The 17484-nt window shown below is 50.5% G+C and overlaps 1 protein-coding gene across 6 annotated transcripts in view; it reads left to right on the top strand.

The window, feature by feature from the left end:
* UBASH3A (ubiquitin associated and SH3 domain containing A) overlaps positions 1–17484 on the top strand; it is a 51794-nt gene that overhangs the window by 10740 nt on the left and 23570 nt on the right. For 4 of the 6 annotated variants that reach the window (XM_082392860.1, XM_082392862.1, XM_082392863.1 and 1 more), the window contains exons 3-8: positions 328–381; positions 2904–3090; positions 5466–5664; positions 9381–9598; positions 10522–10730; positions 17163–17289. In XM_082392860.1, the coding sequence (XP_082248986.1) occupies positions 328–381; positions 2904–3090; positions 5466–5664; positions 9381–9598; positions 10522–10730; positions 17163–17289 (994 nt within the window). The remainder of the gene's footprint in view (positions 1–327; positions 382–2903; positions 3091–5465; positions 5665–9380; positions 9599–10521; positions 10731–17162; positions 17290–17484) is intronic. The other 2 variants (XM_082392864.1, XM_082392865.1) reach the window with 1 other exon arrangement.

Below are 17484 nucleotides of genomic sequence, written 5' to 3'. Positions count from 1 at the left end.
CGTTGGGGAGGGATGGGGACGCGGGATTCGGGTGTGGGTGGATCTCAGGACAGGAGCCCTTGGACTCCGTGCCAGGGACTGGGGGTGGGGGCCAGGGAAGGAAAATGATGGGCTGAGATGCAGGGCGTCTGCGTTTCCAAAACCGCAGTGGTGCCACACGGAGGGCGGAGACCTGGGCGCTGCATCCCACTGTGAGGTCTGGCCGTCCAGCCCCTGGGGGGGACCCCCTAAGGGCCCGTGTGTTGCAGGGACACTCCTGTCTCTCTGACCTTTCCCAAAGAACAGAAGGCAGGTTCTGAGAGCTCCTCGCGTTCTCCCTCCCCACAGGCTCAAGGCGTTGGCGGCCACTGGAAGGAAGACAGCGGCGGAGGCGTCAGACTGGTGGGTGCGGTGAGGTCTCTGCAGGGTGGGCGCTGGAAGTGCCCAGGACACTCCTGGGGGCGGGGAAGCTCCGTGCCGCCCACCCAGCCCCCAGGGAAAGGAATAAAGAGGCCCCGGTTAAAATGGAAAACAAAAGAGAGAGAACTTTGAACAATGTTTTCTTCACTTAAAAGTCTGATTTAATCCAAATGTGCCTGTCAGTGAAGAACAATATCCATGTGATTTGTTTAGTAAATAGGGGAGAGCCATTTTTGCTGATAGGAAGGCGAGGTTGCCACTCTCTCCGCCACTGATGGGGCGAGAACTTGCAGGTGGTGCTGAATGCCCCCCAAGGCCTCGCACGTTGCCCCTCAGGGTGCCAGGTGCCTGGGGGCTGTGGGGAGCTCTGGGTTCCAGGAGGCTCAGCCAGCCCTCAGCTCTGCGGCTCTGCCAGCCTCCTGCTGCTACGGGCCTCGGTTTCCTGCCCTGGGAATCAAAGAGGACACCCTGTTCTCTAAAACTCAGTCCCGACCGCATGTGGCATGATGCCATCATTCTGCCCCTGGTGGGAAGTCCCCTCATGCTCCGCCCCGGAATAGCTGCAGTGAAAATCAAACAAAAATCCCAGGTCCCGCCAGGCTGGGGTGCCCTCCCCAGAGCAGGATGGCAGACGCTGGCACCAGGTCTCTGAGGGCTCAGCGTGTCCTCAGCAGGAACCCCTTCCACCTCCAAAAACTCTAGGCCAAGGGCAAAAATGCCAGCCCCGTACAGGACAAAGGGAAGCACCCGGGACCCTCTGGGCTAGGCTAACCCTAAAGTCAATTGCAGAATTGGAATTAAAAACCAGACCCACTGTCCTGAGGGTCGTGCTAGTGGTGACTCAGCCAGAAAGCCCAGCAGACTCACCGAAGAACAGGGAGGTGGTGGGTCCCCTAGATTCTGTGAGAGTGGGCCCAACCTCACTCCTAATCGGGGGCGGGGGGCTGCAAATTAGGATGCCGTTAACAACAAAAGGTGGCTTCAAGTGTTGGTGAGGATGAGGGGAAGACGGTCTCTCACTTTCTCAGCTGCAATAGCGGTGAATATCCACACTGAAAATGTGTAGCTGCCGCCCAGAAGTTCATGTCCAAGTACATTCCCTGGAGAAACACAGAGGACCTAAAAAGACATGTACAAAGATCTTGATCACAGTGCTATGAAATTTTAAGAAAAGAAAACAATTTAAATGTCCATCAGTGGCATGGGTGGATGAGATATTACCTACGTAGATGATGCACTGTTATACAGCCCTTAGAAGGTTCATTCTGACAAACTTCCCCAGATGTATGTGCATTAATGTGGAGAGATTACAAAAACACAGGTTTGAGTAAAAAATGCAAGTTGCAGAATAATTTGAACAATAGCTTATGATTTATATAAAACACACACAAGTGCTATCTGTGGATTTGTTACCTAAATGTCTAGAAGAAAACAGAGCAGATTAAGACTTGAGGTTTCCTCTAGAAAAGGGGAAGTGAGCTACAATGGAAGGGGTATAGCTTCCTCTATTGGTATTTTTTTTATTAAGGAGAAGGTATTTGTGTATATCTTATGTTTTCTCCAGTGGTTGTACCCTGATTCCTGAATTCAATATTATGTCACAAGCACTTCTCTGAGTCATCAAAAATTATTCAAATCCATAATTTCCAATGACTGCATGATAAAGTTATTATCTTTTTTCTCATTTTTTCCTTCTTTCCTATTATAAATAACCGTACAATGAATATGTTATATGCAGTCTTATCTATACTTTTTGCTTTCTGCTTTGGATAAATTGCTGGAAGTGGAATTATTAGTTCAAATGGAATGGGTATTTTAAGGCTATTGACACATCTTAGCAAATTGCTATGTGTCAAGTTTGCAGAAATTCATCCTTAAGTCTCATGCACCTTTGACACAATTAAGCATAACTTTTACCCTCTCAAAGACATTCTGTTAATTTGACAAGTGAGAAAATAAGCGTCTCGTGGTTGTCTCAATTTTTTTTTATTATTGGTGAGAATGAACTTGAATTGGGAGCTCTATGTCATTTTTCCTAGTATTTCTTTTTTTAGTATTTAAAATAACTTTCTGAATTGAAAGAAAATATAGTAGCCACCTAAGTTCTGTCTAGTTCCTTGCGGCTTTGATTTTTACACTTAATTTGAAGTTGGAGATGAAATTAAAGTGTGAGTTTTTTTCCACAAAATTTTCAACCCTAAGGAGATGCCTGGCCCACAAAGGCCATTAGAAGACCAGGTTTTGAGTGTTTCTGGCACCTTTCTCTCCTTTTCTGGCTCTTTGGCCTGGGAATCAGACTAGCCAGGATCTGAGACCTGGCTGGACGCTGACCTGCTCTGCGGCCACACTCAGCCCCGTGGTCGGCAAGTCCCGCCCGGGCACGGACACCTCTGCTCTGCACGGCCTGCTGTTCTGAGTTGCTGTCACCACTGTCCTGTGTCCTCCATGGGGAAAGACTCTTTTGGCCACGACGCCAGGTAAAAGTGTCCCGTTCTCTGTTGCAGGCTGCACTGCCATTGCAATGACCCTTCTCTCGACGACCCCATCCCCCAGGAGTACGCCCTTTTCCTCTGTCCCACGGGACCCCTGCTGGACAAACTTCAAGAGTTCTGGAGAGAGAGCAGGCGTCAGTGCGCAAAGAACAGAGCCCATGAGGTCTTCCCTCACATAACGCTCTGTGACTTCTTCACGGTGAGTCAGTCCAAGGAGTTTTTAATGCTCATTAACACAGCAGCTGAGTCATTTTCTGCCATAACTAGGTGGTGATGGGGCAAAATCGAGGGGTTTACTTTCACAGGGTGGTCCACAATGGTGGTGTTACCTGGATTCTTTGTGTGAGATATCCTTTACTTTCCTCCTCATCTTTGTCTGGTCAACTTCTATTCATCCTTCAGAACCCAACTCATTTATCCCCTCCCTTTTTGAGTCTTCCCCAGCTCCCCAGGCAGAAGAGGTTGCTGCCCTTTGTGCTCCCACCATCCTCTTGTTTCTAAGTCTAGTGGCACTATTTCCCTGTTGCATGGCCATGTGTCTGGTGCAGTTCTGCATCCCTCACTGGACTGAACCGCTCAAGTGAAGGAGGATAATTCACTTACCATTGCCCCCAGAGACCAGCACCATGCCTCAAACAGAGTGGGTGCTTCACAGATGTGTGATGGATCAATTGAAGAACGGGTTGGCCAGCCACAGATGTAGGACTTCTCCCTGCCTGGGGGACCAGCCCCCTGATTCGAAAGATGTTCAGAGAGCCAGCTTCAGCTCCCAGGATGGGGTCCTGGGAGGTGAGAAGGACCGGGGATGCTCAAAAGACAAGAGGGAGGCATGAGAATGAGGGAAGGAGGGGCAGACACCACTGTGGCTCCCGACCAGAGAAAAGTACGGAGGGCACACCCTGGCCCCGCCCCGGCTCTACTGCCAGCAAACTCTAAGGGTCCCACCAGGGCCCAAGGAGCCCTCTGTCCCAGGCTCCTTTGCGCTGCATGGAAAGGGGGACGCAAACCTGTGCAGGAAGGCTTCCAGAAGATGCCCAGAAGAAGCAGCATCTTCCAAAGCCCTTGACAATCATCCTCATTTGCCAGGGCCAGTGGGGAGGGATTCCCAGGTGCTGAAAGCAAGAAAGTCCCAGGCAAACCAGGATGAGTTGGTCACCCTACTTGCACATTGATGGCATTTGTGACAGGCTCCTTCCTGGCTTGTCCTAGGAGCTCATCAGGGAAAGGAGAGGCAGTGAAGCCAGCAACGAACATGACCTTAGAAATGGACACGCCTGGTCCTGACAGCCAGAGAGCTGACCGGGGCCTCCAACTCCTCCTCCCAGCCTGTCGAGGCATGTCCATTTGCGCACACATACACACATACACAGAGACACACACAGCATCACACACAGACACACCACACACAGACACCATGTCACACACACAGATACACAGAGACACACACAGCATGACACACAGACACACCATACACGTAGATACACACACACACATTTCCCTTCTCTCGAGGTAGCTGCCCCCTCACGCCCACCCCACGTCCCACCCTGCCCTGGTGGCTGCGTGCCCCTTTCCAGCAGAAGAGTGTAATAGGGATTCACTCTTTGCCTTTGATTCTGTAAAATAGGAACGCTCAGCCACCAACTAGTGCCGTCATCTACAGGTCGGTGTATAACGTGCCTCCATGCTCCCAGGTTACGTGAGGGGGGTGCCCTCCAGGCACCACGTGCTTTCCAGGCCCTACGACGACTGCAAAGATACCACAGGCGGGGTGAATTTAGGGCGCTCCTGGTTAGCAGGGGAGCTGAGGGTGCGCATTAGCAACGATGATAAGGTTCACAACTCAGAGAATAAAGAGGGCTGTGGGAAGCCCAGAGGGAGCCAGCTGCTGGGGAGAGGAGGATTTGGCCGGCTCCCCGAAGGGGGTGGCTCTGTCAGGCCTCCACTGGGGTCCCACACGGGCGCATGGAGTCTTTCTCACTGAGCAAGGAGCCAAGAGCTGTGTGGCCAGAGGGCAGGTGAGTGGGTGACAGCAGGGTTGAGGGGGAGCTTGTGAGCCAAGACCACGTCAGAGGAGACCCTGCTGGGGGCAAGGACGGCTCGATCACCAGCCGAGCGTGTGGCCTGCTGCCGGGTCTGAAGGTCAGCAGCCGAGGGGTAGGCTACAACCCTCCTCAGTAGGGTAGGTTCTGAGCAGTGCACCCCGGGGCCGCCTTGGCGTCTACGGGAAACCTCCAGAAGCCAATAATGCAGCCCTGAGCCCAGCTGTGGGCCACAGGACTGGAGGAGGGGGTTCAGGATGGGATGCGGGGTTGGGTCAACTCAGCGTGGGGCGAGGCACACATTTAGAGGGACAAGGGATTTTTGACCTGGGCATTCAAAGGCTATTCTATTCCAAAAAGAACTTGACCTGAATTCTATAAGAAACTGGGGGCCAGCTACAGAACGGATCCATCACCCCAAACACCAGGACCAGGTTAATTATGTTACAGCATCGTGACCAGAAAAGAGGCTCCCGAGGCTGCCTGATTGTTATTAGTTAAGGTAACAGGTGACTGTCCTGTCTCTGTCCCTCAGTGCGAGGACCAGAAGGTGGAGTGTCTGTATGAAGCACTGAAGAGAGCCGGGGATAGGACCCTGGGCGCCTTCCCCTTGGCTGTGCCTCTGGTTCTCCATTCTTCCGTCAGCTACCTGGGCTTCTTCGTGAACGACAGCCCCGCAGATATCATCCAGGAATTTGCTGTGATGTTCGCCACGGAAGCTTCCATCTTAGCAGGTAGGCAGCCCCAGGCAGAAGCACACGCAGGGCCCGGTTAATAGAAAGTGGTCCCTTTGTGCCTGGGGCTGAGCTCGCCACACTCGGGTGCGATGGGCAGACCCCAGGGCAGCAAGAGTGAGGCTGTTTCCCCGATGCAGCGACGGTCATCCTGCGGGCTGGTCGGGCTGGCCTGGCTGGCCAGGAGCAGGATTATCTGCACCCTCACCAGGTTACTTCCACACCCACCTGGCCCTTTACAGTCAGCAACTATGACATGGCCTTAACCTGAGGCTGAACAATTAGCTAGAACGTCCGTAACGGGCCAGGATGTCCTTCAAAAATGTGAGCTAAGTCAGACAGAGAAAGACAAATATCATATGATATTGCTTATACGTGGAATTAAAAAAATGGTACAGATGAACCTATTTCCAAAACAGAAGTAGAGTCACGGATGTAGAAAACAAACTTACGGTTACCAAGGAGGAAAGGGGTGCGAGGGATAAATTGGGAGATTGGGAGTGACATAGACACACTACTATACACAAAATAGATAACTAATAAGAACCTGCTGTATAGCACAGGGAAATCTACTCAGTACTCTGTAATAACCTGTATGGGAATAGAATCTAAAAAAGAGTGGGTGTATGTATACGTATAACTGATTCACTTTGCTGTACAGCAGAAACTAACACAACATTGTACATCAATTGTACTCCAATAAAAATTAATTAAAAACACAAAAGAGTGAGCGAATAGAAAGACTCAGAACTAGCAGAGGGCTCTTCTGTAAGTGGGAATAGCCTTGTCTGCACCAATGTGGTTTTTCAAAACACTCAGCCGTGTTCCAGCTGCTGGGAAACTGTCCCAGGAGGGACGGTGTGTGGCCACATGATGACAGGGGGTTGTAGGCGGGGGGCACCTCCCCCAGCCCCACGCCCACCAGCGGCATCCCTCCTCACCAGGCCAGTGCTGTATGTAAAACACAAGTCCTAGCTGATTCATTTTAATGTTTTCGGTATGAGCATAGTCTTGTCTCCTTGGCCTCTTGGGGGGACAATTATCTAGACTCACTTTGAGAATCAGCCAAATTCACTTTCCTCAGACACCAGCCCCGGTCTGGAGACTGAGGCTCCGGCTGGGGTTTAGTGAGAAGAATTCCAGACTTGACCTCAGGTGTGAATTTTCCCTCATCTCTGGTTGGTGGTGTGACCTGAATCATGTCCTCTGACCCCTGAGTCGTCTTCTTTCTCTGCAAATGGCTGGGGGTCTCGCCCTTTAAACAGTTTGGGCTGTTTGGGGAACTTCCCCGTGGTCCTGGTACTCAGAGGTGCTCCGCACTGCTGTGCTTTGCTGAGTCTGAAACTCGAAGAGGCCACAGCACCCTGGTAGCGGGACCCCTCCCTGCCCCCTGCAGACATATATGAATGCAGATGCCAGTCACATGAATAATTTCCTTAGTCCCAGATTTCCATTTGGAGGCTCGCTTGTCGAGTCTGGGATCGTATTTGCTAGATAATGATAACCTTACCCCATGTCCTTGCGGACTGCCTCCTTTATGTAAACGTGAGTTCAGGGCATGGCTCTTGAATCTCCTTGTCTCTAAAAGGATGACGGACGTGGCTCTTGTCCTGATGCAGTGTATCAGCCGCTTGCCTCCGAGCAGGACTAGCACCTCACTTACTCCCACGCCCCCAAAAAGTGGCTCTTAATGACCACTCATTTTCAAAATAGAGTGACCGAGGGCTGTGCAGGGTAAAAAGTGCCTGCCCAAGGTCACTGTCATGGGTTGAAAAGTGTCCCCTAAAATTCACGTCCACCAAAACCTCAGAAAAGGACCTTATTTGGAAATAGGGTCTCTGTAGATGTAAGTAGTTGAGGTCACACTGGAGTAGGATAGGCCCTAAGTCCAGAGACTGGTGTCCTTGTATGACGAGAAGACACAGAGACACAGAGGAGAGGCCATGTGACCACGGAGGCAGGCATTGAAGGGATGCGGCCACAAGCAAAGGAATGCTGGGGCCACAGGAGCTGGAGGAGGCAGGGAGGGACCCTCCCCGGGAGCCTTCAGCGGGGGGCGCTGCCCTGTGACACCTTGGCTTTGGACTTCCAGCCTCCAGACGCATGAGAACAAATTTCTGTTGTTCTAGGCCACCCAGGGTGTGGCCATTTGTGACAGCAGCCCAGGAAACCAACAGAGTCCCCAAGCCAGTGGGTGGTGGAGCTGGCACTGGAGTCCAGCCATGTCCTGCTCCGTGCCTCCTGGGCTTCGTGCTGACCCGCTCCGCACCCTGGGAAACCGGCTTTGACCTCACGTCCATCGCCCACCCCTCAGCAGGCTCCACCCTGCCCTCCACGGCCGGCACCCTGGGCCTGACCCTGATGGGTCGGGAGCGACCAGTCACAGCTCAGCCAGCAAGCGTGTTCCTGGCCAGCTCACAGTCCCCAGGGGCATGGGCCACACAGAGAAAAAGACAAGCGCCCGTTCAGATCAGGTGACTCGGTGATCTCTCTGATGACGACCTCAGCGGGCCTTTCCCAGGCCACGCTGACTCATCCACGGCAAGGCCGTCCCCCCACCTCGTCTGGAACACCCGAGAAAAGGAATTTCCCCGCCACCCACATGTTCTCTTGCTTCGAGCTCCTCACCCCCGCAGCTCAGGGCCTGGAGACCTCGCCGGTTTCTCTTTTGCTACCAAAGGCTCAGATAGAGGACGGGAGACATCGACGGGGTTGCCAAGTCTGGGCTCCAGGAAGTGGGTGCATCACCCTTGACGTTTTTCAGGGGGAAGGCGGATCCTGTGTGTTGCTAAGTGTTGCCCGTGAGAAAGGTAGCAGGTAACTAAGATTTACTGAAAGTTTCCCGGGGACCTTACAGTTGAGAGGCCGGTTTCCCAGGACAAGGCTGTCCAATCCTCAAGTTGTTGGTGTCGAAACTGAAGCTGAGTCAGACCAAGACGGTCCCCAAAGTCAGCTGCCAAACGGGGCAGCTGGGTCTAAAGTCAGGTCTATCAGATTCCAGAGTCTGTGCAGTTCCATTAATCGCCGCCTCCCCGGAACAAAGCTGCTTTGTGACCCGGCTGAAATCGGATCCTGGCTGCTTCGGGGACGCTGCTGCCCACTGACCTGAGGGCCCTAGGATGAGGTCCAGGAGGGCTGGGGCCATGAAGGCAGAGATCACTCAAAAAGACCAGGGCCTTGGCCGCTCCAAGGGCTTCCTGCTTCACCAAAGTCAGCAGAATATTAGAGGCACTGTGACGTCTGATGGAATCGCATTGCTTAGGGCATTTTCTTCCAGAGACTCTGCAACTGAACAAAAAGCCATTGACTGCAGCATGAGCCCACCCATGCAGGCCACTGTGTGACATGCACACCCCGGGGGATGAAGGAGATTGGAATCAATTGTTGGGGCAATTAACTTGCAAATTGATGGGCCACAAACACCCCTCCCCCAAAACCTGTGTCTCTATACCCTCTGCTTTCCTGCTTCTTTGTAGAATCTTCAAGTACCCAGCTACCTCCTTAAACAGGTGACCTCTGTGTGGTGGCCCGTCTAGGCCAACTCCTTGCCTTGTCGGGGGAGTGCTGGTGTGGGGAGGGGAATGGGTAGAGGCAGGAGGTGAGTGTGTAAAGGCGTTTGCACCTCCAACCCGGGCTCATGGCCACCCCGGATGCGGAGACCCGGGCGTGCAGTGCGGACGTCTGGGTCAAGGTGCCCCGTTTGCCTGATTTCACAGACTGCACCGTGAAGCCCTGCACCAAGCAGCTGCATCTCACCCTGGCCCACAAGTTCTATCCCCACCACCAGAGGACGCTGGAGCAGCTGGCCAGAGCCGTCCACCCCGGCCACGCCTGCCAGTGGACGGCCGCACTGTACTCCCGGGACATGCGCTTTGTACACTACCAGGTGAGCGAACGCAGGCGGACGGCTAGACTGGACCCGCCATGGGAACAGGTGAACGGCTGCCCTCCTGACGGAGCCCTGACCCCAGGAGCCCTCGGATGGAGGTTTTTCAGCAGAAGGGCAAACTTCTCTCCCTTCCCTAAAATCATGCTGTGGCCTGCATTTTGGAATTAACATTCTTTTGTTTGTGAGTCACAGACACAGAAATTTGGGGGAAAAGTGGAAACATTTCAGGTATCAAAAATGGACGGTTGCAAAGATTTATGAACACATGTGCTGCTTGCTAATTTGTTTAGATAATGATTTGAGTGAAGCCTCAGTTCAGGACTCCCTCCCCATGGGATTGATTGCTTTGGATAGAAAGCTTGTTATGCTCCTTTCAGACCCATGGAACAAGTATGAATGAATCCACCGTGTTCTGTGGTGTGGGAGAAGCTGTAAATAACCTCACTCCAAGGGGGGGCGGATGTGAACATCCGGTTATGCTTTGAGATTTTCATATAAGAAATAAGTAAACAGAGATAAATAGGTAGGTAGATAGGTAGATTGATAAAATAGGTAGATAGATGATAGAGATAGATAGATGATAGATAGGTAGATAGATAAATTGATAGGTAGATAAGAGTTAGATAGATAGATAATAGATTAGATAGGTGATTGATAGATACAGAGAGGTAGATAGATGATAGATAGATGATTGATATGTATAGATAGATGATAGAGAGATAATAGATAGATGATAGATAGATAAATAGATAATAACTAGAGAGAAAGATGATAAATAGATAGATAAATAGATAATAACTAGAGAGACAGATGATAGATAGATACCAAAATTCATTTCTGAATGTATCTGAACAAGTGTATACATCCTTTTGTCATATTCTACTGTCATCAGACAGAGGCTTGGATGTGTCATGGAGACACAGAACCCATCCTTGCTTGAGACATGAAGACACTTTCCTCCATTCTAGACCCTGAAGGTCCGGTTCCAGTACAAACCCCAGAACATGGATGAGCTCACACTCAGTCCCGGAGACTACATCTTCGTGGACCCCACTCAGCAGGAGGAAGCCAGCGAGGGCTGGGTGATTGGGATCTCGCAGCAGACCGGCTGCCGGGGCTTCCTGCCCGAGAACTACACGGAGCGAGCTAGCGAGTGTGACACGTGGGTGAAGCACAGGTGAGTGCCGCTCTGCCCCTGCAGCCCAGAGGCCTCTCTCAGACTTAGTGTCTGAGAGCGTCTTTTTGGAAACAGTGACCATGGTGCTTGTATGCTTCTAGACAGTTCCATGGTTGGTAAAAATTGCCTTCTCCATACTGCCAACATTATCCCTGCAGGTATATGGTAAATATCTTGGTTGATTTGTGGTTTTCCACTGAAAACATTCAGAAAACATCAATTACTCTACAAAACTTTTCTGAGATCATAATCCCAAAAGGACTACAAAATACCACTTCCTTATTATGAACATAACAAATTAGAGAAGCATACAAGCACCGTAGAAGAGATAATTCAATTAAAGATAAGCCAGTGAAATAAATTATGATACATCCATACAATAGAATACTTGAGGTTTTTAAAAATGATCACGAGGAAGTATTTTATGTACTGATATAAAAAAATCCAAGAGAAGTTGCAGAACAACGTGTATAGGATAGTACTAACTGTAGGGAACAGATGCATTAAAACATTATCATCTGTACTTATATATGCACAATATGTATTTATATGCACGTTCATGCGTAAAAGTTCCCTGGAAGGGAAGATGTCTATAAACTTCTAACAGTGGCTACCTGCAGGGTTGAAGGTGGGAGTTGGGAGAATGGAATAGGAATGGGAGGGAGACTTTTCACCCTCTACCACTGCATAATTTTTAAATTTGTGAACCATAGAAATGCATTACTTATTCAAAATCTAAATTAATCAATTTTAAGTTTAAAGAAAACAATATAAGGAAATTGGGTCAAAGAGAGAATAAAGAGAGAGAAGTCAGACAAACCCAGGGCCAAGCTCTGTGCACACCATGCACGCTGTGGGCCCCAGGCTCCGAGCTCTCCCACACCCAACGTGGAAAGGGATATGGCTTCCACGAAAAGATCACAGCCATCCCAGGTGTGGGTAGACCAGTCGTCCCGGAGAAGCACAGTTTTATGGGTGTGGGCATGGCCATGTGTCCAGTGGCCACAACAAAGTCACAGGACATTGGTGCCACGAGGGACTGCAGAGATAATCAGGTAGATCATCATCCCTGAGAGCTGAGAACACTTGGGCCCAGGGAGGTGGAGGGGCCAGATGACATCACGCAATCAAGGAAGCACTTGGTTCCTTTTAGAACCAGCTCAGTCCATCACCCAGTCCAATGAACCATTTAAGGAGTAACAAGGGAGCAGATGCTGGTTCCACCCCAACTGACCATCTGAGGTCCAGGTGGCGTGGGCTCCCATCTGGTCCCTGTCCTTTAGCAAGTCCTCCAATCCTTGCTCAGGACGAGAGAGCATCACCGTCGCCAGGCAGTCGGCAAACTGGATGTTTCTAGAACTATGCAGCTAAGATTCTGGAGAAAATGAGTTTATGGCTATTACATCTTTCACCTCACAGTTAATCTGTTAGTCACCTGTCACCAAAATAACGGTTCCAGGTTTTAAGCTGAACATTTCTGGGACTATTCCTTCTAGAAACAAGTTTCCCCTAGGAATTCATAAGTATTAACAAGAATTATAGCAAAAGAAGAGAAAACTAAGTACTGGGCTGGGCTGTGGGGTGTCTGATTGGCCGTGTTTTGGAAGCAACCCAGCTGTGCTGGGGAAGAAGTAAGACAAACTGTGACATGTGATTATGGGTCAGAAGGACAGAGAACCAGCACTGTTGTCGGACTCAGCTGTCCTGGCTAAGTCTTTTAAAATGGCCAAAAGTGTACTTTATTAAACGTTCAAACTTTTAAATTCAGAAAATGGCCCTAGAATGTCTGGACACGTTACTAATCGGCTGAGCAGAAATGCCGTCCGATGATACTGTCCCAAGGCTACTTTAGCTGTGGGCAGACAAACCGTTGTTTATAGACAGTGGATAAATATCTCTGACAGTGTCAGCACAGAATTCACACTTGGGACGTGCAACCCAAGCAGGAAAAATTATTGGCCTTACATCAGTGACCCATCACCCATGCGACAATTCAGCCTTTGTGCCAATAGTTCAGGGTCTCTGGATTTACTCAGCAGCAAAATGACCCCACAATATTTGCCTGTTACTTTGAAGAAAAAGATCAGAGGTGACCACTGTGATATTGATGGAGCGTATTCATGAATCACAGCAGTTTTCAACCCTCCACAGACAAGAATGTATGTAGCATAATCTCGAACAAAGAGCCGTGAATGTTAGAGCTTAGAGAACACTTTGTCCTCTTTGAGCCAAGATGAGAGTACCAACCCTGGAGCAATACATGCTCAGTAACTTTCCAAAACCACAGAGCAAGTTCCTGGCAAGTAGCTCAGACATAATAGAGATATTGTCATGGGCTGCATTGTGTCCCCCAAATTCATACGTTGATGTCTGAAGCCCCAGCACTTCACAATGTGATTGTATTTAGAGATGGGTCTTTAAAGAGGTGACCAAGGTAAAATGAGATCACAGGGTGGGCCCTAATCCTATTTGTCTGGTGTCCTTATAAGAAGAGGAGATCCGGGCAGACACACACAGAAGGACGATCATGTGAGGACACAGGGAGAAGACGGCCGTGTACACACCAAGGAGAGAGGCCTCTGGAGGAACTAACCCCGCCCATACCTCGATCTTGGACTCAGCCCCCAGACTGTATGAGAACAAGTATCTGTTACTTAAGCTGCCCCGTCTGTGGTACCTCGCTATGGCATCCCTAGCAGACACAGTCCACACAACCCCACAGACGGCAGCAGTGCCCCTTTTAAAAGCCAGGGAGAATTTAAATACATCTATTTCTATGGTGTAAGTTAAGCAGTAAGTGGGTCTCCGAAGTTTAAGAGAAAAACAGAAATATTAAAATGCTACGTTCTTTCCTTTCTCTTCTCATCACCAACATCCCCATGGTAATCAAGGTTGTATTTCATTTGAAAGAGTAGCAAAAAAAAAAAAAAAAATTCAATTTTTCTCTCCAACTGTAAACTTCACAGATGTTATTTATAGATAACGAGGCTTCACTATCTGCCCCGTGGGCCTGGAGCAGGGTGCGGGAGGGCCACACCTCGCCCTCAGGAAGGGGAAACCCACCAGCATTTCCTGTGTCATGGTGAGACTGCAAATACTGAGAGCGTGCTCATTTGCAGGGGGAAATGTCAATGGTCTGAATGTGGGGATCATGTTCTTGTCTATTTATGACCAGTTAGAGACGTCGAATGTGCTGACATCTGACGCTGTGAGACTATGAGCTGTGTATATCTATTTGACCTGGATCCCGCTGTTACTGACCAGGGTCCTTGGCTTCCTTAATCAATAGATATTGATCAGAGGCCAGACAAGAAATTCAGGCAGGGCTTTGTTGGGACCACTGCTGCAACAGGGGGCAGTGGGAACCAACAACAGGTCCCCTTGCCTGCCCGCTCCCCGAGGGGGCTTGAGCTGGCTCCTTACATGGGGTGAGGGCAGGGGTGTGTCCAGGCGTCAGGCCAGACGGGTGACTTAGGTGGTCTGCCCACCCCCTAGGTGGTGGTGTGTGCAGGGGGCACGCGCAGTGCCCTGCTTTTGCTCCAGGCTCTTCAAAAGTGGCAGTTGGGTTTTTTGGTCTCTTTGTATCTTTGGGGTCCAGAATTTGACCCAACTGGGCAGGCACGCAGTTATTTTTAGTCCCGTACAGTTTCTTTGTATTCTGTTGCTGGAGGAGAGGTGTGTCCAGGTGCCAGCCCTGCTGCAAAGGGTCCAGGTCCCAGCAAAAGGTCCCAGGTCCCAGCCTGTCTCACCGCCAGTAGGATTTACCACTCAAGACAGGACAGGCAACAAGATGGGAAGAGAAGGTACGACTTGCAGACAGTTTCAGAAGTGAGTTAACTACATCGAAACACCGCGTGGGCACTGAGGGTCACGGGCGTGCGGTTGTGATGGTGAAAGGCAGGTGGCCTGAGCCTGTGGGCCCCTGAGATGCAGGAGAAATGACGCCACTCCCAGCTCAGGACCCGGTTAGGGTCTCAGGATGGAGGCCTGGGAGCCATCAGCTTTACGAGAATTGGGGGACTTGGGGCCACTGTGGGAGAGAAAGGCAAACATTTACAAATGGGCCGAATAAGTAGAAACACACCACGTTCATGATGGAGCAAAATGAATCCTCCCAGAGCCATTTCCAGGTTTAATGAAATTCCAGGGAAAATCCCAATGGGATCGTTTGTTGTAACTTCACTGAGTGATTGAAAAGTTTATCTGGGAGAATAAATAGAAGAGCTGAGAACACTTTGAAAAATAAAAGTGATGAGAGGAGATATTTACCCCACCAGGTATTAAAAGCATGTTATAAATCTATAATATGGTACTGGCTTGAGGGAAAGAGAAAAAATAGATCCGTGGAACAGACTAGCTAACAGAGCAGGAGACCTGGTATATTAGGAGGTTCCTATCTGATGAATGCATCAGAAATAGGAAAATAAATGGGTGTAAAATAAAAGGTATTCTGTATGACCTCACAGCACACACTGATATCAATTTAATTCTGAGTCAAGAATTAAACAGAAAATCATTTTAAAATAGAAGGCAGTTTAAATGACTGTATTTCTGATTTCTGGACCGGGGAGAGCTTTGAAAGCAGAGAAGCAGTGGAATGGCTCTTAGGGTGAGACTTAACAGATGTGTCTTTAATACTGATTATTAAGTGCTTAAAATGTAAGCCTTCTGTATGTTAAAAATCATAAAGAATACTACAATCTAAAGAGCAAGACGAGAACATGCTTTTCAGAAAATAGTAATAAAGATGATGTTCCCTTACCAGTCACTCACGTGAGCGGACCGTCTGCCTCCTTCTCTTCCCCCGTAAACTGGAGGCCCAGGCATCCCTGGACACTCTGCCCACCAGCTGATTTGTGTCTGATTTTTTCATCTAACCCAGAGGCCGCCTACTGCATTCCTCACTCTTATCCGCCGGGACAGGTGAACGTCGGAAGAGTGTCCACCAGCTCTAGTCGCCTGCGGCCTCTAGGCCCACGTGCCCTTCTCCCCCCAGCACACTGTGATGCTCGGTCCAAACTCCTAGCCAAGGCCACCTGTTCATGGCGCGTTGCAGCCCATCCCTCCTGGGCATCCCATGACCTCCAAGGGCATCACGCCAGCATCATCTGTCATCCCAAGGCCCTCCCCAACGGCTCCCACCAGCAAGCAAACATGCTGTTATCTTAAAAACAAAATCAAGCACAAGCTCTCTTTTTTTTCCCATTTCCCTCTCTAGCTGCTGTCCATTTCTCTCCTCTGATTGTATGTATCTTTTTCACTCAGCCTTGTTTGAAACTAGCCCGCATGCTATAAAGCAGATTACAGGCCTCGTGAGGACAGCTTCAGTATAACTAGTCCTCCTCTTACGACCACCAGGACAGGTGCTCAGATCCCACGGGAATGGGAACCAGAGGTGCTTGTAAATTGTTTTTAACTAGAGTTTACAAAGATGACCTTTCGCTTTCTAAAAAGAATTTCCCCTGGGAACCTGGCCCTTTCTTGCTCTTGGAGGATTTCCATGACCGTCGGCTCTTGGTTCCACATTCTCACTCCTCCTCGGGCCCCTCCCCTGTTCCTCACCTCGGCACCGGCACCCGCTCACCTTCTGGAGTTCTCACAGCTCTGGTGTGCCATGACCTTCGCCCTCAGTGGTCCTCAGAGGTCCCAAACGGCTGCCCACCCGGGGCACCTTTCTTGATCCCCTGAGCAGCAGTTTCCTCTCCGCCTGCACCTGCTCGGGCACTGTGGTCACCCACCCGCCCACTAATGCATCTGTGCCTTTCCTGTGTGTTGCCATGGCGTTTAATGTGTCTGTTCTGCTCCCTTATCCCTGTTCCCAACCACGAGCATCTTCACACCTTTGGTTATTTCAGAAGGCGATTCTTAGAGGGTGATGCACTGGTTTGCTCGGGCCTCGTAACGAGATAGCACAGACATGGTGACTTAAACAGCAGGTGTCCCTTCTCTTGCAGCCCTGGAGGCTGGAAGTCCAAGCTCAAGCTGATCCCTCCTGAGGCCTCTCTCCTGGGTGTGTAGGTGGCCGTGTCCTCCCAGTGTCCCCACATTGTCGTCCCTGTGTCCTGATCTCCTCTTCTCAAAAGAACCCAGTCAGATTGAATTAGCACCCACCCTAGTGACCTCATTTTACCTTTATCATCTCTTTAAAGGTCCTACCTCCAAATAGGGTCCCATTCGGAGGTGCTGGGGGTCAGGACTATACATTTGAGGGCACACAGTACAGTCTGTAACAGGTGGTGATGGAGAACATGAACCACCACCACCGGCTCAGGAGCTGCTATGTGCTGGGCACTGAGTCCTTCTGAACCATTGTTTCGTTTCATCCTCACGATGACCCAACCCACCCGTCGTGTCGCATGCATGCTCTCCATCACGTGACGACCGGATGCTTCCCAGGCTCGTCATGACACTGGCCTCTTTCCTCTCGCACAGGACGTACACCTTCAGTGTAGCCCCCGACCTGAGCTCCGGGAAGGACGGTGAAGCCAGCAGCAGACGGAACGGGGACCCTCAGCCTCCGCCCATGTCCCGGAGCATCAGTAGCCTGCAGTCCCTACAGGTGACGGGGCCCTGATGTCAAATGAGCCGCTCACAGCCCCACTCTGTGCCGACTCCGGGTAGACTCGACTCCTCCAGGGCAGCTTTCACTCAGACGCTGCTGCCCTGAGCTCAGACCTGGGTGGGCCAGCAAGGGGCCCATCTCTCTGCTCCCAGGTCCCCCAGCTCCGTCCACCCCGGGCAGAGGGTGACCCCT

Source organism: Balaenoptera borealis (genome assembly GCF_965194805.1).
Source record: "Balaenoptera borealis genome assembly, chromosome: 5".
Taxonomy (NCBI): Eukaryota; Metazoa; Chordata; class Mammalia; order Artiodactyla; family Balaenopteridae; genus Balaenoptera; species Balaenoptera borealis.
Note: the sequence above shows the minus strand (reverse complement) of the source record. Positions and strands in the feature narration are given on the sequence as shown.